The sequence below is a fragment of the Macaca mulatta genome, chromosome 12 (assembly GCF_049350105.2).
Source record: "Macaca mulatta isolate MMU2019108-1 chromosome 12, T2T-MMU8v2.0, whole genome shotgun sequence".
In the NCBI taxonomy this organism is placed as follows: Eukaryota; Metazoa; Chordata; class Mammalia; order Primates; family Cercopithecidae; genus Macaca; species Macaca mulatta.
This window is the reverse complement of record NC_133417.1, coordinates 73389099-73412564: the sequence shown is the minus strand read 5'-3', so window position 1 is coordinate 73412564 and position 23466 is coordinate 73389099. Positions and strand designations below refer to the sequence as shown.

Sequence of the window (23466 nt, the reverse complement as noted above, 5' to 3'; positions counted from 1 at the left end):
AAGCAAATATTCTCAGTACACATGAAAAAGAGCAAATTTCTTTCGGTTTGTATAGAAAGCCTTTATAAAACAATGAACACTCCTAAAAAAAACAAAAACATTAAGTAATTCATGGAAAACTAAATACAAGTGGCTTTAAAGCACATAAAAATGTGCTTAACTTCACTTTTAAAAGGGCAAGTTAAAATAATACCATTTTTCACACAGTCCATTGGCAAGCATTTGCAAGTTCAATCATACTGTTAGAAACTTTCCTTCAGTTAGCAGAAATATATAAACAAGTGCAATCCCCTAAGGGGACAATTCTCCAATATCTATCAAAATTCAAACAGACCCAGCCACTTCACACTAATAGAAATTTAAGGTAATTCACATGGAAAGAAAGATAGATGTACAAAAGTTGCCACTGTGACATTGCTTTTAATAGTGTATGATTGGAAATGATCTCAAGAAGCACTGATACGGGAGTGGTTAAATTATGATAAATATATGCATTATGTATGCTATATAAAATGTTAAAAATTCTATACAACCATAGCCGGGCGCAGTGGCTCACGCCTGTAATCCCAGCACTTTGGGAGGCCGAGGCAGGTGTATCACAAGGTCAGGAGATCAGGATCATCCTGGCTAACATGGTGAAACCCCGTCTCTACTAAAGATACACAAAAAAATTAGCCAGGCTTGGTGGTGGGCACCTGTAGTCCCAGCTACTTGGGAGGCTGAGGCAGGAGAATGGTTGAACCCGGGAAGCAGAGCTTGCAGTGAGCCGAGATTGTTCCATTGTGGCCCAGGTGCCTCTGTGGCCCAGGCACTCCAGCCTGGGCCACAGAGCAAGACTCCATCTTAAAAAAAAAAAAAAAAAAAAAAAAATTCTACACAAACATTTACTAGAAAAAAGTTGACTTTTCAATATTTCCATAAAAAGATGTTCAAGATATAGTAAGTGAAAAACAAAGTGCAAATGAGCATATATAGTTGCGTTAAAATGTAGAGAGATACATTGCTATGGACTGAATGTTTATGTCCCCCAAAATTTGTATGTTGAGGCCTACTACCCCAATGTGATGGAACTAGGGTGTGGGGCCTTGAGAAGCAATTACGAAGGTGGAACCACCATGAATGGAATTAGTGCCCTTTGAGACTCTCTCTCTCTCATTCCTTTCCTCCGTCGCTCTACCATATGAGTATACAGAAAAAAGACAAAGAGCCTCTGCAAACCAGGAAAAGGTGCCTCACCAGACACTGCATCTGCTGGTGCCTTGATCTTAGGCTTGTCTCCAGAACCATGAAAAATAAATTTCTGTTGTTTAAGCCACCAGTCTATGGTATTTTGTCATAGCAACCTGCGATGGTTAATTTTGGGTGTCAACTTCACTGGATTAAGGTATACCTAGAGAATTGGTAAAGCATTATTTTGGGGTATGTATATGAGTGTGTTTCCATAGATTAGCACGTGACTCTGAGTAAATTAAATGGGGAAGATCTGCCCTCAATGTGGGCAGACACTATCCAATTGCCTGGGGACTTGGATAGAAAAAAAAAAAAAAAAAAAACAGAGAAAAAGGATTTCCTGTCTCTCCTGGAGCCAGGACACACTCTTTTCCTCCCGCCTCTGGACATCAGGACCCCACGTTCTCCAGCCTTGGGGCTCTAGGACTTACATCAGCAGTCCCCGCTAAGTTCTCAGGCCTTTTCACTTGGACTGAGCCAAGGTACTGATGCTGCAGGGACTCCAGCTTACAGGTAGCCTATTGTGGGACATCTCAGCCACTAAGGTCATGTGAGCCAATTCCCCCAATAAATCTCCTATCTAATCTATCTAAGTAACATATTTATCTGTCTATCATCTATCTATCCATCCATCCATCCTATCGGTTTCTCTGGAGACACAGCCCTAAGACATATATACTTGAACATGCATAGAAAACATTCCAGAAGGCAGTTACAAATGGTTGTCTCTGAGGAGAGAGTTTTATTTTTCATGGTATACCCTATTTTATTGTTTAACACTTTTTTGCAATATGCATGCATTGATTTTTTCTTTATTAGCTTTCTTCTCTGAGAATTACAAAGAGCAAGGTGATACAATGATGATTTAAAAAAAAAAAAACAAACCAGAAGATGCCAGAGAGGAGCATAATTAATGCACTGGCTGGATGCTGCCATTCCTTGTTCTGTCCAAAAATTGGTTTGAGGAGATAGGCTAACCTCTTTTGCAACTCTTTCTCTGTACCTCAGAAATAGAAACAATAGTAATAACACACAAGTTTATTTTAGTTTATAATTTTGAACCCTACATCAATTGTGATCATTTATTTCATAAACATGTGTCATATATTTGAACCTTTTCCAACTTAGTGCCTTAGGCTTACCTAGCTAACCAAAATAGTGAGTCCAGACTTGCATGTCAGAGGGTAGTTGTATTCAACATTAACAAATGTCTGATTCTAAGCCTCGAAACCACCATGTTGCAAGACCAAACACGACCCACAGAAGCACAAACACTACCACATTGGGGCAGGAACCAATAATCTTGAGAAAGTTTGCCTGCTGTAACTAAGTCTAACAGCCTGATCTATGAGCCAATGTGCTTTATATCAATTTTCTAAAACCAAAAAAATCATTAAGAAACTAGTTAGCTACTTCTAGTAAACTTTTGGTTTCCCAATTCAAACCCTTGGATACAACTTCCATAAAATACTCATCAAAATATTATATATAATCACTCATTTTTCACTAAAATATTGCTGCTAGCCTTACTGTTTATACATCCATTAAATTTAATCATTGATTCTACAATTATGGTCTTCCTCTACCTTGTCATTTTACCAAATCCATACACAGTAAGTTCTCTACCACTTTGAAGCTATACATTTTTAAGAGAAAAAAAAAATCCCATGATATAAAATTGCTTTTAAAAAAGGTACTTTTAAAAAGCCATCCTAGAATGTCTTTCTTCTCAGAGACATTCTAGGATGGCTTTTTAAAGATCCATGCTCAGCTACTCACTGGTGATGTGTCACAGCTGCGATTTACTTTGCATGCTACAGAAAAAACATGATAAAATGTTAATAATCATTGAATTCTGGTGGCAAGAATATGAGTGTTCATGGCACTTTTTTTTAGCTTTTCTCTATATTTGAACATTTTCATAAAAGTCAAAAAATGTTAATACATGCCATCCTATTGGTATAAAAAAAAAACTTTTCCCAAGTAGACAAGCACGATGAGATAATACGATGACTAAAAGGTAGGGTGGGACAGGCAATCAACTGTACTGAAGAACAACCTAGTTCTAGATTTAAAGTGTTTTTGAGTTCTCAACTCTTAGTTGTTGAATCTTGGTTACTTGTTGCTTGTTTACTTGCTGAATGAAAATGTTTCTACCATCAGAATAGCTTAATCATAAGGTAACTCTTCTGATAATAAATTATTAGGAAGTCCCATACCAGGACAGATATTCTTCATTCGTGATTTCTTGTTCAAGGTAACTTATGGTTGACTTTCATTTGTTGTAAAAGAATATAACACAACACTCACCATTCCTGTCAGCTAAGTAACCCTAAGGCAATGAATTGGGAAGGGTGAAATATGTTTGTTAAATGTTTGCAATAGATGTCACCAAGTTCAAAAGCATAAACTTGAATTTCTCATTGTATTTTATGATTATCATTCCCATTTCTTTAAAGAAAGAGTGGCAAAATGTCTTGTTACGATATTATTAAATTGCCTTCCTAACCAGCATCCCAACCTTCTGTTCTTTGGAAAAGTCATCATGTTAAAATAGTTGTTTTAACATGAACTTAATCTTTATAGATTAAGTTTACCAAAATTACATTCTGTTTGCTGCAGGATAAGTCATGGTTGGGAGGGCACGAAGAATGGGTTTCCTCATACTGCATTGGTAGGGATGTCAATTGGTATAATTTTTCTTGAAGGGTTTTCAACGCATTTATCAAAATTTTAACTCTGCACATCCTCTGATCCAGCAATTCTACTTCTTTATGTAAGTTTAGAGAAAAATACCTAAATACAAAGAAGTCTGCATAAGAATGAAGTTACTGCATTGTTTCCTATAGCATTTATGGAGAAGCAGTTAAATCAACTAGGAAACACCCACATAATGGGATGCTGTGCCATCACATTAAAAAGAAAATGGCTCTACATTCACCAACATTGGAAAATCCCCAAGACATGGCCTTAAATAAAAAAAAGACAAGTAAGTTTCAGAGCAAGACTCAGTATACTATTCATATTTTCTTTTCCTTTTTGAAAGACAAGATCTCGCTATGTTGATTAAGCTGGAGTACAGATTCACAGATGCAATCATAGCTTACTGCAGCTTTCAACTCCTGGCCTCAAACAGTCCTCCCACCTCAGCCTCCAGAGTAGCTGGGACTACAAGTGTGTGCCACCACACCTGGAATCATTCATGTTTTAAACTAACTTTATCTTTTCCATATACATATATATGTAGGTAAATAATTGAAAAAGATACAAAAGGACATATATATCAACTACTAATACTGGACACATCAGAGAAGAAAGTGAGATAGAAGAAACAGTGAAAATGGAGAATTGGCTGTGTGTTTTTTTTTGTTTTCTGTATTGGGAGTTTCCCAATGAGAGTACATACACACCATTAGTAATTTTTAAAATAACTGTTAAGTCAAGAGGTATCATATTCTAAATATTTCAAATACAATTATTAATTGTATTAATGTAGCATTATTAATCATGTTAGATATTGAAACATTTTTAATCCACAAATTAAAATTAATGCCCTAGAAACTAATAAATGGTTACTGCTGACACAATAATGCACTAAAATTTATTATATATATTGTGTCATTACATTTCTAAGAAAACTGAAAAGAATTCAGAAGTTCCATTTAAAACTAGCCCGAAAAAACAATCATCTCAAACATGAATAATTTGGAAGAACGTTGTTGTGCCCTCTTTGCACAAATACTAGGACTTAGTAAAGTGATTATGAAACTGAAAAAAATGCAGAGATGGCAGCACAATAAAAGGGTAAATTTTTTTAAGATTATAGAAACATTAAGAACAAAAGAAAAAACTTAACAAACATGAGTGAAAAGATACATGGCAGGCATGTGTGAAAAAAATTAATAAAATCACATAAAAAACTAATATATTAAAATGATTATAGACAAGATGATAGACACTAAAGGCAGAGAAAGGAAATCTAACATATGTATAACTGATATTCCTGAAGAAGAGAAGAGGATAAAAGGAACTAAAGATAGATCCAAAGACAGAATAAAAAGCTTAAATTAGAAAAATCGAGATGAAAAGATACACGTTTTTAAGGTGAGCATAATTTTTCAGATGCAAGCACTGCAAGCTTTAAAGACATTATTTTCAAAACAAAGTATTCCAATATCACAAACCAATATTTTGTGTTCAAAACATCCGGCTTTTTCAAATCCAAAATATCGGATAGCTTTGATTCCATTGTCTCAATTGACAAATGAGTAAGACCATCTATATTCAAGGAACAAGATCCAGACGTTTGTCAACAAACTTATACACCTATCCCATTTAACATCCTTAATGTTTTTTTACAAAAAGATGTAAAGATACTGTATTTTTGTCTCGTTACTAGCATATATCCTTATAAAACAGTATCATTAATCAAATAAGGTGGAAAAGAAAATGGATGTTCTGACTATGGCCTTTCTCTTTCTCACATTCTCACATCCTCTTCCCATTCCTTTTTCCGTAATTTATTAAATTTGATGGCTAAATACTAATCAGATTTTGTATACATACACACACGCGCGCACACACACACACACACACACACAGCTAAGCATGTGCACAGACTTAACACAAAGAGAAAAAAGAAAGTTCTATTGGTAAAGGCAAGTACCAGAGCTCGTGTTTTCCTCCATAAGGAACCTACTATTCCTTAAGTTGAATAGTGAGTTGTGCTGCATAAATTAGGCCTTTCATTTTCATACTGCAAATGGGGTACTAGCTTCTGGGGTACTAGTCATGTTCTGATCCTTGATCTCGGTTCTGATTAACGAACACATGGCGTATCCACTTTGTTGTGATAATTCAATGAGCTGTACAACAAAGTATACTTTTGTTCATGTTTCAGTGTGAATGCTATACAGGGAGAATAAAAAGTCTACTTTAGAAAAAAACATAGCATTTTTCTAACAATGCCGTATGAACATTTGCTAAGCAAGTGATTACACATTTGAGTGTTGGGGTTTAGAGCTAACACCCACTAGGGTGTCACGGTGACTGAATCAGCGTTTCTCCAAGATGGAATTTTAAGCCCAACTCAGGAATCTATGCTCCCTTTCATTGCGCACACATGGCAGAGGGTCAGTCAGGATCTGCACTCACACTCTCATCTTCACCACTTCCTCTCTCCACAGATTTGAACTGGACCTCAGAAACAAAAAGACTGTGTTCAACTTTACCTGCAAAGGTAAGTATAACCTGTTCTCAACATCCAAAATATATAATCATACACTATTTACTTTAGCAGTTCTCATTCAGAGCAGCAGCCGGACTCTTTCAAATTGGCTTTTAAAGTAAGGCGGTAGGAAGTTTCTAGCAGCTAAGTGCATTCAATTTAGAAAAGCTTTAGACAATCTGAAAGGACAGAAATTCCTTATATTTGATCCCTGAATAAAGGATTAGTTATTGGCTGGAAAGTGGAATGGCGATTGATGGGAAGAGCAGCTACCCAGGTCTGGTTCTGCTTTAAATGCAATATTTTTGTCTCATCTTTAACTCTGAAAAGGGGGGAAACAGCTTACCAAAAAATAAACAGTTGTTTTAAAGTTGTAGAACACAATAACTCAAATTTATTTCCTTTTTAGAAATCAGAGAAACAGCCTAAAACCATGACGTTATCTTTGAGAACAGAAAGAACATTTATTTTATGCTATTTATTACAGTTTTAAATGCCAAAAAACTAAAAAGTAGTATGTCACAAATAACATTAAAAGTTTCGCAAAAGTTGAGGTGAAAGCTCTTATTAACTATGCAAGTGGATTTGCCCCAAACTCATTATTACCCTGGGAAATGTGAGAAAACAGACCATCTGGTAACCTGGGCTCAGGGCCAAAAGGTAAAAGGGATCCCCTTCCCAATGAGGAGATTCCTTTTACCCAGGACACTTTTAAGACAGAGCAGGTTCTGGGAAAGAGGGGAAGGTAACAAGATGTGAAAGCACTAGGCAAATAGGATCCAGCAGTCAAATAAGTGGTAAGCCATGGTCCTAAATTGGTTACTACTTGCCCTCTGCCCAATCTTATATGGCTTGACACTACACCAGGTGTGGACAGCCTGGGGCCCCTAGGGACACCACAGGTATTGACACTGGTAAGCCTGTTTGCTTGCTTAGAGACCCATAGCTAACGCCTGCCTCTGAGGGAGGCAACCTGGGGAGGAGCTGGAATTTCCTGGCACTGTTCTCATTAAACTCTAAGTTATAGTTTACTGCATGTTTATTTCAGGAGCCTCATTCCTTCAAATAAACTATACCTAATGCTAGCCAAAAGAAAGCTTCACACATTGTAAAACTCAAAACTATGAACATAAAACACATACACAAAACCACTTGACTGCCTGAACCCTCCTTAGAAATCCTGTCTGGTTAACAACCACCACCTGCATATCTGTTTTTGTTCTCTCTCTGGTCTCTTTACAATTCTGCAAGCAGCCATTTAAGTGTGGGAGCTTAACAGGCAAGACTTAACACACACTGGGTGAAAGGAGAAGGAAAACAAAAAAGTTTATGGTCTCGGTAACACAGGCATGCAAAGGAGGAATTAGCACACCAAGAACTGACCCTGGCTATCTGTAGACAGTTCTGCCCTCAGGAGCTCCAACCCATACTTAACGGGGAGCCTTTTAATCACCTTTTTAAAAAGCCACAAAATGTGGTACAGGGACAGTGGGGGCAGGCAACACCCCTCAGTCACCAAGGAAGCTTCTTCCCACAAACACTCTAAGTCACCCTTAGGGCAAAACAGAGAAGCCATTTCTTATGGTGCAATCATAGTTCACTGCAGCCTGGACCTCCTGAGCTCAAGCGATCCTCCCATCTCAGCCACTGGGGTAGCTGGGGCTCCAAGTGCATACCACTATGCCCAGCTAATTTTTTTTTTTTTTTTGATAGAGTTGGCAGGGTCTCACCAGGTTGCTCAGGCTGGTCTCAAACTCCCAGGCTCAAGCGATCCTCCCAAAGTGCTGGGATTACAGGCATGAGTTACTGCCCTGACCTCAGGATGGGTTTAATAGGCTGAGCAGTCAGGTAGAGTGGCCAGCTGTTTCAATTTTCCCTGGACTGGCATTTCCTGAGACAGTCTCAAACAAATCAGAATGAGATGGTAACTCTATAACGGCACTGCCAGGGTTCCAGGTCAGCCAGGCTCTGCCAGGACCTGAGTGAGTGGCAGAGCACAAGTCACTTCATTCATCTCTTCAGGCTGGGTATCTTCATATCTAAAGTGGGAGGTGGAGTAGTATTTTTATCTCTGCCAGTATTTCTCAGTGTGGTCTTCTGGTCACCTGTGCCATAAAACAGTGTCTGATAGCAGTATTGCAATTGTAGGGGTGGGTAGGAACAGCGTGCCTGGTGGGGAGGAGTATTTTATCACTTCTGTCAATTCTGTGTTTATAATTGGCTTCACATTGTGCCAATAAAAAGACTAACTTTTAACCAATTTTTAAAAATTCTCTACAGCTAATACATCGCTTACTGCATGTACCCAAAGCAGATCAAACTCACCATTCCCCACTTCAGGACACCACTGTTGTCTAACCCACAATGGACTTGTAGATCTCTGAATGAGTAAGTTTCAATTTCCATTTTCAGTAGAAAGTCTACGACCCTAAATGATGACTGAATTAAAACGGGCAATTTTTAGTAATTTGTCGTTATACAGCATTGTGGTTTCATCTTTGCCTTACTTCCTCATTTAATAGACAACCCACCACAAATGTCCTCTTTCATCACCCTAAGATGTCTCTAACAAAGCCTTAAGAAATGAGCAGGTTTGTTAAATTATTTACATGGCTAACTACTTACAAATTATATTTAAACTATGCAGGGCTGGAAAAGTGCCTATAGTTGAAAGCAGGTGCAAATTCCTTCTGAACTAATTTAGTCAGGCTAGGTTCGCCACATTCACGCCCATGGAAGTTCCAATTTGGGGGTGTGGGTTTATTTCTCTTAAACAAACAAAAAAAAATACCTACATATATTATTTTCAGCTAATTTTGAATGTTTCCATTTTCATAAATGTGATCCCAATTTAGTCAGTAGACTAAATTTCTTTTTTTCTTAAGGACCAAATTAAGATAATCCACTAGGCTTAAAATTCTGAAATAAATCAATAAAAGTCTGTCTTGAGGTTATCCTATTTCTGGGAGGCTCTTATTAGGAAAAATGTTTCTGAGCTGTCTAGATATTAATGTACACCCTCAGCAAAGTGCATTACATGAGTGTGAAGTGGACACAGCCCCATTCTTCACTAAACTGCCAGGGGTGTTTTCTGCCAGCTACAAGAAGAAGAAATAAAATCTTCCTCAGGAAAAAAAAGAGAGAGAAGGGAAAAGAGAATAGGGAAAGTAAAACTCTGTACACAGACAGCCCTAACTTCCCCATTTTCCCAATGGGGATCTATACAGAAATGAGGTCTATGGTAAACGTCTATGATGTAAAGATAAGGCCAGTGAAGTCCCATTGCTGGAAATAAGAGTTCCAACAAACACTCAGAAAGTGATCGTGTATGTGTGTGAATAAAGCTGAAGAACAAGTAAGCACTGCTTCACTGAGCTAGGCACTGCCCTAAACACAATGCATGTATTATCTCATTTAATCCTCACAGCAACCCTATGAGTTTCAGATGAAAACTGAGCTTGCAGAGATTAATTTGTCCCTAGACCAGCAGCTCGCAAGTGGCAGGACCAAAACACAGCCCAGGTCTTAAGTCAATATAAATGCCAAACTTGATGTGCGCCATTACTAGTGGTCAAAGACCCAATCAATTTTCCCTTGAGACTGTGTGCAATAAACAACTATCATCGGGGCTAGACCAGGGGCAGTAAGTAGGTGGAGATATCTGCATATCACTGACAGGCAGCTTCCAGAGAAAACTCCACCCAGAGGGAGACCACCTTTGGGAATGGGGGTCTCTCTCCAAAGGCACAGAAGCCAGAGCAGAGGCCAGGCTCTCAGTGGCACACAGAGGCCCCCCACTTGTTTAATACTCCACCATTAGAAATGGTTTTCCACAGGTCCCCAGTATACAATCCACATCATTAACTGTTAAGAAAAGGCTTAGAAGCATCCTCCTCCCTAAACGGGCACAGTGCTGAAAAGATTGGGGTTTCAGGGACTGTCTAAAACTCTAAATATTTACTCTTCAATAGAACAAGTAAATCCTCCAGGTCCAGCATCAAATATGTAAATAGGCCCTACTGCTTCCACAAGCTGTACCCTGACCCCATGTCCTTGGGCCCCCACACATATACCCATTTATTTTATTTTAGAAAATCAAATTACAGAACAGTATTTCTCAAGCAGATACTAAATACTGTACTCTGGTATCAATTATTTTCTACACAATGTGTATTTTTAAGAACCAGGTTTCATTGAATCCCCTTATGTACACTTTTGCAGAGAGTGCTCAATACTGCAAAGGGGCATACTCTCCATTTTACAAGAGAGGACACCAAATTTGAGAGAATACGTTGTCTATTACTGCACAGGTGATAAACAGCACGGTTTGAATTTAAACCTGAATTCCGTAATCTTTCTGATATCCCACCCATTTTCCTTTCAATTATAGCTAGAAATATACATGTCTATTAATTGCAATAGATAAACAAAATAGCAACATAATTTAAATATACTATTATCAAGTCTATTCATTCACTCAAAGATGTACACACACCCTCTGACATACAAAGCCCTTTTCGTCTCCCATTTTCCATAAAGCTCAAATGACTGATTGCCTCATTCTCAGTTTTTCTTCACTCAAGCTATTGTGTCCAAAACTGCCACTTTGCTTAAACCACCAAGTTACTTTATTCTGCTTTGAAATGGTGAGCTATTAAAACAAGATCTACAGGGCCACTTAGACCAGCTGGCAGCTTTTACTCTGATACTTGCCAAACTGTCCCTGGACAAGATTTTAGATAGTTTTCTAAACACCCTCCCCCACTCTTAACTCTATGCTGCTCCTCTTCTCTCAAAGACTTCCCTGTGTCTTTAATAAAGGGTCTGTACCAGTAATAACAAGAAAGAAGAGAGGAAGTGACAAAGAAAAAAGAGAGGGAAGGAGGGTGGGGGAGGAATCGAGGAAAAGAAAGAAAGAAAATACAATCTTAATCACAGCTTCAGGAGAGCAACAGTAGCTTTGTAATCTGAAAATCTCAAAGATAAGATGTGACATTTATGTAGACAATGGCAAGTCACAAACAAATATTATTCTTAGGTCACTGTGTGAAAAAGGTTACCTAGTAAAGGAATGCGTCTCTCCTGCAATTAAAAACCATTTGTGTATCTCTAACCTCAGCCTTGTCAAAAACAAGCCCCACAATCCAACTCTAAATTATAGTAATAAAAGCAAAAGTAGGAATAGAAGGCAGGAGTGGTCCAAGAGAAGTCCACTTTGAAGACCAGTACAGAGATAAAGGAAGTTCTCCTTTAAAAGAAGAAAAAAGAAAAACAGCACTGCCCAAAACATTCTTACAGATGAATTATGGAAAGCAGTATTTTGTACAATGATCAAACATTAGAATAAACTTCAAAAACTACTGTTCAAGAACATGTACCTGACTGCTTCCAATCAGATTGTTTTTATAATATGCAGCGTTTGAGAAAAATCACATTTAAGTATTCAAGTGTTTGAATCATTTGCTTGTAAAATGCATGGAAAATTAAACTGAAAGCTAGGGAGCAAGATGAAATCTGATCTTCACTCACCCAGAGCTTCCATAGGATATACCTGTGGCCTAGGCTGCTAAGGAGAGTTTTATCTCATTATCCTGGTTTGCTTTAAAGGGATTGTGTACTTACCAGGTGACTTGGCTTTAATCCTAGGCTCCTCTGAAACTATGCAATGTGCTTTTCTAAAGACACTTTGCTCTCCTCTTCTATACATGCAGCCAGTTTACTATTATTAAGTTGTCATATTAACAAATGGACTTGAAATGATATGTTCAGTTCAAGTGCCTTCTAAAAAAAACAGGATACTTAAGAGCTCTCTGGGTTTAAAACCTTCCTTCTATCAGCCCTCACCTCCCACCCACCCATGCCAGACGATTCTGAAAAGAAGAGGCGATCTCCTAGATTTGAAGGGAATTAAGCAGTTTAAAAAAAAAAAAAAAGAAAAAAAAAAAGCAGTGCTTGATGAACTGAGATCAACAGAACTGGGATGTTTGTTCCTAACTAGAAAAATGTCAAGCCAAGAAAATGAAGGCAGTAATTTCTAGTGACCTTTAAAGTCAGCCAATCTTCGATTTTTTTTTAAATTGTGGTAAAATACACATAGCATTAACACTTACCATCTTAACCATTTTTAAGTGCATGTTCTATGTCATTAAGTACATTCACATTGTTGTGCAACCAAGACCACCATCCAGAATTCTTTCCATCTTGCAAAACTGAAACTCTGCACTGCCCTCCAGCACCTGGCAACCATCACTCCACTACCTGTGTCTATGAGTCTGACTACTCTGGTACTTTAGATAAGTAGGATCCTACAGTATTTGTCTTTTTGTGACTACTTTATTTCACTAAGCATAATGTCTTCAAAGCTCATTCATGCTGTAGCAGAATTTCCTTCATTTTTAAAGATGAATAATATTCTATTGTATGTTGCTATGGTCTGAATGTTTGTGTCCCCCCAAAATTCATGTTGAAACCTAATAACTAAGTGTGATGGTGTTAGGAGGTAGGGCCTATAGGAGGTGATTAGGTCACAAGGGCTGAACCCTCATGAATGGGATGGGTGACCTTAGAGAAGTGACCCCAGAGCCACCTTGCCCCTTCTGTGATGTGAGAATACAGTGAGAAGGTGCCATCTGTGACCCCAGAAAGTGGGCCCTAGCCAGATGGTAAATCTGCTCACACCTTGATCTCAGACTCCCCAGCCTCCAAAACTGTGAGCAATAAATTTCTCTTGCTTATGAATTATCCAGTCTACAGTATTTTGTTGTACCAGCCCAAACAAATTGAGACATATGTACATGCCACATTTTGTTTCGCTGTTCATATATCAATAGACACTTGGGTTGCTTCTGCCTTTTGGTTATTGTGAATGATGAACACGGGTATACAAATATATCTTTGGGACCCTGACTTCAAATCTTTTGGGTGTATACCCCTAGAGATAGCATTGCTGTATCATATGGCAATTCTATTTTTAATTTTTTGAGGAACTTCCATAGCAGTTGCACCATTTTACATTCCCACCAACAGTGCACAATAGATCCAATTTGTCCTTACCCTAGCCAACACTTGTTATTGTTTGTTTTTTTGTTTTGATAGCAGCCATCCTAATCGTTATCTCATACTGGTTTTGATTTGTAGTTCCCTAGTGATTAGTCTAATAATAGTAAGTCTTTGTTTGTTTGTTTGTTTTGACATGGGGTCTCACTCACCCAGAATTTAGATAATCTATTACAAGAGTTTTTTTTTTTTTTTTTTTTTTTAATTTAGGCTCTATCCCTCTTTCCCTCATAAAGACCCATTCATTCTTGATGCCTCAGTCTTCCTCCCAGCCCTTTTTCTCTGCCTCACTCTCCATAATGAAGTACTACTATCAGATACTTCGTCATCCTCTTGAGTGTATTCCTTCCACTATCTAAAATCTGAGAAGCTCCCTTCCTGATGATGGTGACTTAGCATGTGGGGAAGAGTCGGGAGGAAGAAATAAATAAAAGAGTGTAAGGCCAGGCGCAGTGCCTTATGTCTGTAATCCCAGCACTTTGGGAGGCCAAGGTAAGTAGGTCACTTGAGATCAAGAGTTCGAAACTAGCCTGGCCAACATGGTGAAGCCCCATCTCTATTAAAAATATGTAATCCCAGCTACTTGAGGGGCTGAGGCATGAGAATCTCTTGAACCTGGGAGGCAAAGGTTGCAGCAGCTGAGATCTCGCCACTGCACTCCAGCCTGGGGAACAGAGTGAGACCCTTGTCACAAAAAAAAAAAAAAGTATAAATATGTGATCAGAGAAATAGACTGAGATAAGACCACTCTGCATTAAAAAGAAAGAAAAAACCTGAAGGTCATCAATTTCTTACAGAAAAAAGATAAAAACTACATCTCCTCATCCCCATAAGAAAATATACCTGAATTCACAGAAAATGAAATACCAATTATTAATAAATATTTGAAATAAGTTTATCATAAGCAATATAAGAACACACATCATAACAGTAACATTTTTTTCAATTCAAAGCAAAAAAAATTTTTTTGTTTTGAGACAGGATCATGGTCTGGCGCCCAGATTGGAGTGCAGTGGCGTGATCTCGGCTCACTACAACCTCCACTTCCCAAGCTCAAGTGATCCTCCCGCCTCAGCCTCCCAAGTAGCTAGGACTACAGGTGAGCAACACCACATCTAGTAAATTTTTGTAATTTTTTTGTAGAGATGGGGTTTTGCCATGTTGCCCGAGCTGGTCTCAAACTCCTGGGCTCAAGCAATCCAAACTCCTCAGCCTCCCAAAGTGCTAGGATTACAGGCATGAGACACGGTGCTCAGCCTCCATATTTTTTCCAATGATAATAACCTATATTCTGATAAGGAAATACGAATGGGTATAATCTTTCTGGACAACAATTTGGCAATTTGTATCCATCAAGAACACTAAAATATTTATCCTTTTGGGCTCAGAAATGCCACCTCTAGGAAACATTCCTTAGGAAATCATCAAGAATTAAAAGACATATAAATAAACTGGAAATGGACTAAATACCCAACAAAAATATGAACACTGGTTAAGTAAATTCTGGTATAACTATAGTATAGAATGGTGTATAGTCATTAAAAATATTTTTGAGCAAGTTCAATTACATGGAAAGTATTCAGATTATATCATTAAATGGCAAAAGGCTAAATATAAAAACATATATATATATCATGATTTCATATTTACTTTAAAATAGGAGATCACCAAAATTGTTAGATCGAGAAACCTAGTTCCAAATTCCTACATTGCTATTTTAAGTTATATAAAGTTAAGTGTATTTCCTAAATTCTCAATCCTAAATTTCATCCATAAAATGGGGAAAAATTAGTATCCACCTTACAGGGCCTGACAGGGGATTAGATAAAGTAAACCATGTAAAGTAATAAACTCATTAAGGAATAAATATTAGTTGTTACTATTGTTTCCAAAATTTTAAAAGTTGTTCATTAAAAATGGCAGTCATTCAAAATAGTCAAACATCAAACAAAATAAATAGTAAGCACCAAGTCATAGCTTCAGACCATGCAGCCAAACATCTACAGCATTAGTAACAAGAAACCCCAAACAGACATTGTAAGAATCCCCCTGACCGGCTGCAGTGACTCACACCAGCAATCCCAGTGCTTTGGGAGGTTGAAATGGGAGGATCACTTGAGGCCAGGAGACTAGGCTGGCCAACAAAGCAAGACACCATCTCTACTGAACACAAATTAAAAATTAGTCAGGCATGGTGGCACCCACCTGTAGTCCTAGCTACAGGGAGGATGAGGTAGGAGAGTTGTTTGAGCCTCAAGGCTGTAGTGAGCTAAGATTATGGCACTGCGCTCAAGCCTGGAAAACAGAGTGAGGCCCTGTCCCCAAAAACAAGTAAATAAATAAAATAATCACCCTTTTGGTTCAATCATGCCACAGTATATAAAGTGTCAATAAAGATTATGGTGTCAGGAAAGAGAGACCAAAAAAAGCTTATGAAATCATTTTTAAAAGGTGGCCAGGGGGAAGAAACCAAAGAATAAAATCTTAAGAATAAAGATTCTCAAGGCATTGCTAATATGAAAGGATCACTGTGCTATACGAGGCAATCCTGTTTACCTTTAAAAAAAAATGAAAAATGGTTTCTAAGAAAAATTAAGTGACACAACTAGACATACAATCTGGAACCCCAGTATTCTGACTCAAGGGTATTTAAGAAAGTAATCAAAAGAAGATGAGCGAGGAAAAAACTATAATTTTGAGAGTCCCGACTATGTAAGAAATAAATAAAAAATCTGGTTTCACCTGGTGATAAGAGGAAGAAATGTAAGTGTATGCAATAACATTTGAAACTTTTAATATACAACACGGGCCTCGGTTCTGGTGTTCAGCACCAAGGTTTAATCAGGTTAGTAAAATACAAGAGGGCAGCCTGAGGATAGTGCAGCAATGTCTGACTGGTATGCTGATGGAAGAAACTCACCTGAAATCCCATTTTCCCTCTGCTGCCACCTGTCCTTCCCCATCACAGAAGAGCAACCACTTCTGAAACACTTTACAACTAGGAATCCAAGAGAAAACTAGCCCTGTCCATAGAGAATTCAAATACTTTCAACAGAGAAGTCATAAGTGAACTCAGGGTATTAATTTCATAATCCTAGATGACATTAGATCATTGCGATAATTTAAAATTATCTCACCTACCTCCTCCACCATTCTAAGGCACTGCCCCTTGACAGTAATGTTATGCCTTTTATCCACAAATTAACCTATAACAAATAGCCAAACTACTGCACTGTGAAAATTCAAAACTTTTTATTTTACTAGATGAGAAAACTGTACTAAGTTCTGCAAAGAATGCCAACCCTCTGATTTCAGGTTGTTTTCCAACAAAACATCCACTGTCATTCAACCTTCCTATCCCACTCAGAAAGTATGAGAAGCTATTTATGTCTGCAGCCCACATTTTTTTGTTTTGTTTTTTTGAGACAGGGTCTCACTCTGTTGCCCAGGCTGGAGTGTGTAGCAGCGCAATCACAGCTCACTGCAGCCTCAGGCCACCGCACCCGGCCTGAAGCCCACTCTTGCCTCACACACTAGTCTCTGGCAAAGCAGGTATCCATAGTTTCAATGTGAATCATGCCATATAACTTAACAAGCTAAATAAGGAACACTCATAGGGTTTAATATCCAGCACTGATTGCATGAGAAAACCATGGTTGTATGCAAGTTGTTCTCAAACACTCTTTAAAAATATAGCAGATCAGTCTCTTCATTACAAGGTACACTATAGGAACACTGAGGAACAAATTCTTTCAGTAATGAACCTCACCTAATACCCCCACTGTTTCCTGGCAGTCATTCACACACGCCCCTCGTTTCCCCCTAAGTATCAGCAACCAAGAACATGCTCTCACACATTCTCATTCATTCATTCTCTCTCTCTCTCTCTCTCATAGACACACACATACACATTCTCATTCATTTTTTCTCTCTCTCTCTCATAGACACACACACACACATTCTCATTCATTCTCTCTCTCTCTCGCAACTATCCTCAAAGGCCTCACCCAAGGCTAGTGGACAATAAATCTAAAAGAAAAAGCCTGCTGGCCAGACATTCCCTCAGACACAACTGAGACCCTGTCGTTTCTTGAAGGTTTGGGACAGCAGATGATTCTTGGGCTGAGTGAGTGAAGCCAGACTTTGCTGTCAGCCTCGCGAAGGATGACACTCCTCACATAGCCTAGCATTTTGAGAGCCAATCTGGCAGGAATTAGCTTCTCCTTCTTACCCAGTCACCACAAGAGGTGCCAGGCCTACTCTGGGTTCTACCTAAAAGAGGTTTAAGGAAACCAACAATTGCTTTCTCTGTAGAATCTTTGTTGGTTATTCTGAAATACTGTAGCTTTTTGGAGCATAAATGATAACAGCCCAAATTATTCTTTTGACTCAAAACACAACTGAAAAATACAAGAAACAAAACCATTGACTACAATATTTCTGTGGGAAAAAAAAAAATCTCTTGGCCAGGTGCAGGGGCTCACACCTATAATCCCAGCACTTTGGGAGGCTGAGGAGGGCAAATTGCTTGAGCCCAGGAGTTTGAGACAAGCCTGGGAAACACAGGGAGACCCCATCTCTACAAAAAATTACAAAACATTAGCTAGGCATGGTGGCATGCACCTGTGGTCCTAGCTACTCAAGAGGCTGAGGTGAGAGGATTGCTTGAGCCCAGGAGGTGGAGGTTGCAATGAGCCGTGATCATGCCACTGCACTCCAGCCTTGTTGATGAAGGGAGAACACGTCTCAAAAAAAAAAAAAAAAAAAAAAAAAAAAGACATTCAGCCACTTCAAAGTTTCATCAGATAATAATTAGTAATCTTCAAGCACAGAAGATCCACAGGAATCAAAGAATCAGAAGGGTGAAAACAACAAGTTACAAAGGCCATTTGCCTCTACACATAAATGAGAAAATAAACAGAGATAAATTAGGAGGCTGCCCCAGTGTAAGTTTTGACTAGAATTTGAGTGTTCTGATTCCTGATCTACACTTTCTGCATCTCTCCTAAATCCACAGCATTAAAGTTAACATTTGTAACAATAACTCAAAAAATTTTTATTTCTAAACAGAGAATCAGCACGATTTCCACATTTATAAATACCATAGCAAAACACATTTTTGAAAAAGTAAAGTTGGAAGAAGCATTTATTATAGTTCCTGAGGATGGCTTACTGAATCTAAACAAGCATTAAATCAAAAATAAATCAAATAGATGACAATGGTATATTATTAATAAAATTTTGTTCTTTGTGATCAAATTAACAACATAATGTAACGGTATACAATTTTTATTCTAAGAGAAACAGCCCAGTTGGGGGAAAAAAAAACACACACACACACATACTTTACTCTGTCAATCAACTGGTCGCTACAGTGGTCCTTCTGGTCGTTACCCAGAGTTAAGTATGATGTAAAGGCTATGCTAAAAACCACCAAGCTTTGAGATCTTCACAGACTCAGCCAAAAGTCATTGACCTTACGCTGCCCCATTTTTTACCAACCATGCTGGGCTTCCATATTGCTGTCCATATGCTGTCATAAAGCGACATGTTCTAGCTACCAATGCCTCCACTATCAACACCCCAACAGCCAGGATGAAAACAAAAAGACAGGACTGTTTAACTGGGCAAAGTCCAATTCAGTCAATTCTTTGATGTTTCTCTTCGTAGAGAGAAATACCTAAGACTGAGAAGAAGGCATTCAAATTCACGATTTTAGCCTCAACAAGGACATTACTGACTTCACTTAATGTAAAATAAAAACTTGGATAAACAGGTGTTTCTTAGGTATGGTCTCAGCTTTGAAATAAATGACAAAGCATAAAAGGAGAAGAATCTTGAGAGAATTATTCCTATTACAAAAGCATTTCATTCTACAAAGGGATTCACAACAGGCTTTTAAAATTATCATATACATTATAGAATGCTGCAAAAGAAAAGGATGTATATTCAATATGCTAGAAGGCTATTGAAAGTGAGTTGTAGCAGTGATAATATTGAATGGTTCTGTTTTATTGATTCAGGCCCTTGATGGTTGCTACTGGGATGAAGGTCACAGGTTGGATCCCAGAATATGTCATTTAGGTTTGAGAAAAGGAGAAACATGCAGAACTTCTAACAGTAGATACAACTAAATTGTGGATTTTCAGAGAATTGAAAAGGTCTGAAGGGTTAAAGACAGAGCTGTCATAGGAAGAAACAAAGTAGACAGTCTTCCAAAAGTCAGTAGCATTCTGTGACATATGTGCCATATTTGATTATTATTCTGAACATTAACCATAAACTTTCACTTTCCATACAGGCCATTAAATCTCTTCTACTTAGATCAATGGCCTGAAGGAAACTGACCAACTCACTTTATATCAATATGAGGACATTTGCTGTGACTGACAATTGAAAGCAGCTCACCCCTCTATGTAAACTGTAAGTCGAGTCATAGGATTATGGAAAAAAAGAAAGAAAATAAAAAATGTTTAGAAAGAGGAAAAATGTACTTCCGATTTTCAACTATTACATTAGTGTTTATCTTTTTAAAGGTAGAGACAATCTAAGTACCAAGCCATCTCCATTCTAACAAATTAATTTTTTTAAACACAGTGAACAGCCTGGAATCAGCATAGAGAAGGAGGATGTCAGGAAAATTCAGCTTTTTGTGCACAGATCATGCTTTTGTTCTCCAACACATAAGACTGCACATCTCTTTCAAATGCATTAGCTATCTAAAAGTGAGCCCAGCCAGAATTTATCAGACACAATTTATCAGAATTCAGCAATTGTGTGTAGATCCCCTACTATGTGCCAACATAGAGCAACCTGCTATCCCTGAGTCTGCTTGTTTTTGGAGAGACTGCAGAACTGTATAGAGTCCATATTTTCTGTAACCAAACATTTGCTCTAGAAGTAACTCTACACCTGCAAACACACCCACTTTTTCACAGTAAGTCACAGCATTGCTGTGACTTTCTTGATTCTTTTTTGTATAGGATCAATGACACATCTGTATTAGATTCCAACAATTTAAGCATAGGTCTTTAAGTCTGTTGCTTTGTGCATGTCAATTTCTGCAGGCGAACAGCTGAGTTCGTTTTCAAGCAGCAATATTGTCCAGTGAAAAATATACCTTTCTGAAACAAAAGATACTTTTTGTCCTCATGAAGCTTTGTTGCCTCTTCCAGCAGCAAATGACTCAAAAGACGTGTTCTGCCATCCTCAATAGCGGTTTTCAGGCAAAGAGGAACAGCAAATGAGGTACCAGCAAAAGCTTAAGGAACAAAACCAAGGTGAGTTGAAGGCGGGGAAGAAAGGCGGAGTGGAAGCGAGAAATGCAATCTAAACTCTACTTTGTGATCTAAGAAATTCAGCCTTTTACTGATGAATTGGGCAGAGGAAGGGGAGGGTACAAGAAAGGGGAAGACAGTATTTTCTGTTACGAAGGGAAAAAAAGTGTGCTGCTGTCCCGGTTTTCTTTCAGTACCAGCACCCAGAGAATGCATGGCAGGCACAATCTAGTTTCGTGATGAAAACGGATTCCATGAGAATAACACAAGTTTGTATTTGACACAATGGAGATATCCAACCAAACCGAGAAACTATACAATTGCATGACAATTCCTCAAAATTTTAAGTGCCTTCGAATAGCAAAAAAGAAGTTTATAATTATTCATAGGACAGGGTTATCAGTTTAATATGACCATTTGCAGGATGTGCACCCGTCCTGTCATATCCTATTTTAAAGAAACCGCTAATGACCTGAAATGCTATTATCCCCTATTTGCCAGGACTGTGGGCCTGATAGTGTCACGGATAAAAACCAAACAGCGACCAGAAGCCAAGAAGTCCCTAGCGAATTCTTTTGAAGCACAACCCCTACAATCCATGTGCCGGAGCGTAAAGATTGAAGTGTGCGCGGTTCCTCCTCCCTCCGGGCCGCGAGTCCGGAACGTTCCTGGTTGTCAGGTGGGTGGCGGGGGCCCCGGCGGGAAGCCCTGCCTGGCAGCCTTGCGTGGCGCGCCGGCGGAGAGGACCGAGCCCCGCGGAGTGCGGCGAGTCCCCAGCCAGACCACCGCTCACCTTTGTTCGTCTGCCCTCGCCGGGAGGAGGAAACAGCAGGGCCCAGGAGGACAGGGGGCGACCCTAACGATCCGCGGCTCCTCCCCGGCGCCCGGGAGGAAATCCGTGGCAAGCCAGACCCTTTCTGGCTCCCAGAAAGCCAGCCGGGCAGGGGGGTCAGCAACCCCTCCCCGAACACAAAGGTTGGGAAGCGTGAACGCGAGCGTTGGGGGCGCGGGGGCGTGCGCCAGAGAGCACGCGAGTGTGCGTGTGCGCGCGTGTGTGTGTGCAGGGGGAGGGGAGGAGGGGCTTCAGCCCTTCTTACCTCTCGAAGATGAGCCGCACCATGAAGATGCAGAACGCCAGGGGAAAAGCGAGATAGAGGTCCTCAGCCTGCGGGAAGGTGGCCTCCTCCGTGTTCTTCAGGTCCGCCCAGGTGACATTGTGCGGGAGCCAAAACCTCTCGTTCCAGAACCAGGCTAAGATCCCTGCCATCTTGCTTTGTCCACTCCTGTCCTGCGGCACCCGCAGCCCGCCAAGCTCTCCACCGCGCAGGGCGCCCGGGGATGCGCGCCCGGCTGGCCCCGAGCCTGTGCCGCCGCCGCTGCTCTCGCCCGCCGCCGCCGCCGCCTCCTCCGCGGCCGCTGCTCTCGAAGGCTCGCGGCGAGCCCCGGTTCTCTCCTCCCTCTGGCCGCGCTGGGGAAAGGGGCCGCCTCGCCCGTCACATGGCAGCTTGGGCCGCCCGCCCTGATTGGCTAGTCTTCGCGTCAAACAGCGAGGCACACACGCGGCCAACTCGCCCACGCCCGGAGGGTAGGGCGCAGTCGCTGCGCCCTGGGCGCAGGGGCACCTCTCCGGGCAGTGTCGCCCGCCCCTGTTCTCACCGCTCTCTCGCTTTGTGCTTAGGGCGACCTGAAGTCAGCCCCCCAAATCCGCCCTAGCCCCCTGGCTTGCTCGCACATGCTCAGAACGCTGGCTCCTGCCCCGCTGGGGTTTCAGGGCTCTCAGTCCTCTTCCAGTGCACCGGGAGGCGGTGGGTCGGCAGGTAGGGGCTGCGGCCAAGCTTCAGAATCAGCCCTGCTCCAGGAGGAAAGCAAAAGGAGAACTGGGGGGGGGGAGGGGGGGGTGTGGGGGACGGGGGGGAGCAAAGAGCAAAGGAGGAAGTAGGAGGGAAAGGATCCTCCACTCCCGCGCTTGGAGAGGCAGGGTGAAAAATCAGGAACTGAGGCAGAATGGTTTGGCAAGAGCCTTCTGCCTCAGCCCCACGCCTGCCTTTCCCCAATCTTTGACTTTCCGGCCTCTTATACTGCTGCTTCTCATCAAAGTAGCTCCCCCAGGGAACAAGCCCCCCTACATTGATTTATGAGGTGCTACAAAAAATTAGGCACTTAATTGCTATTTGATTATTGCTCCTTGATGACGATGATGATGATGATGGTGATAGCAACTGCAGCGTTCTGTAAAACCACCCCTCTCAACTAACCTCTCTGAAAAGGCTGCTAGACCACATTTTGACCTCACAGATCATGAGAACCTCCACTGTGCTACTGGGCAGGCTCGTTATTTCTGCCTTTTGAATCTGAAACCTTTAAGGCATTAGGCCTGTGAGGCCTAACGCAGGCACCTTCCCTCCCGCAATGCATTTCCCCATTGGTACAGGAGCCATGTGTGAATTTGTTCCATGGCCCATGTATTCCTGGTTCTGGGACATTTTTGTTCATTTTTCTCACATTCATTTTCTGCCTGGTGCTGCCAGTAAGCTGTACTGAACCTTTCCAATGGGCATATAACTGCACACACACACACACACACACACACACACACACACACACACAGAGAGAGAGAGAGAGAGAGAGAGAGAGAGAGAGAGAGTTTTACTCCTCTTTCCACTCTATCTCTTGAAA

The 23466-nt window shown here is 40.2% G+C and overlaps 1 protein-coding gene across 1 annotated transcript in view; it reads right to left on the bottom strand.

The window, feature by feature from the left end:
* CERS6 (ceramide synthase 6) overlaps positions 1 to 22165 on the bottom strand; it is a 312767-nt gene extending 290602 nt beyond the window's left edge. The window contains 1 exon segment of the mRNA NM_001266123.2: positions 21888 to 22165. Within this exon segment, the coding sequence (NP_001253052.1) occupies positions 21888 to 22057 (170 nt within the window). The 5' untranslated portion in view covers positions 22058 to 22165.
* Between the last annotated feature and the right edge of the window lie 1301 nt (positions 22166 to 23466).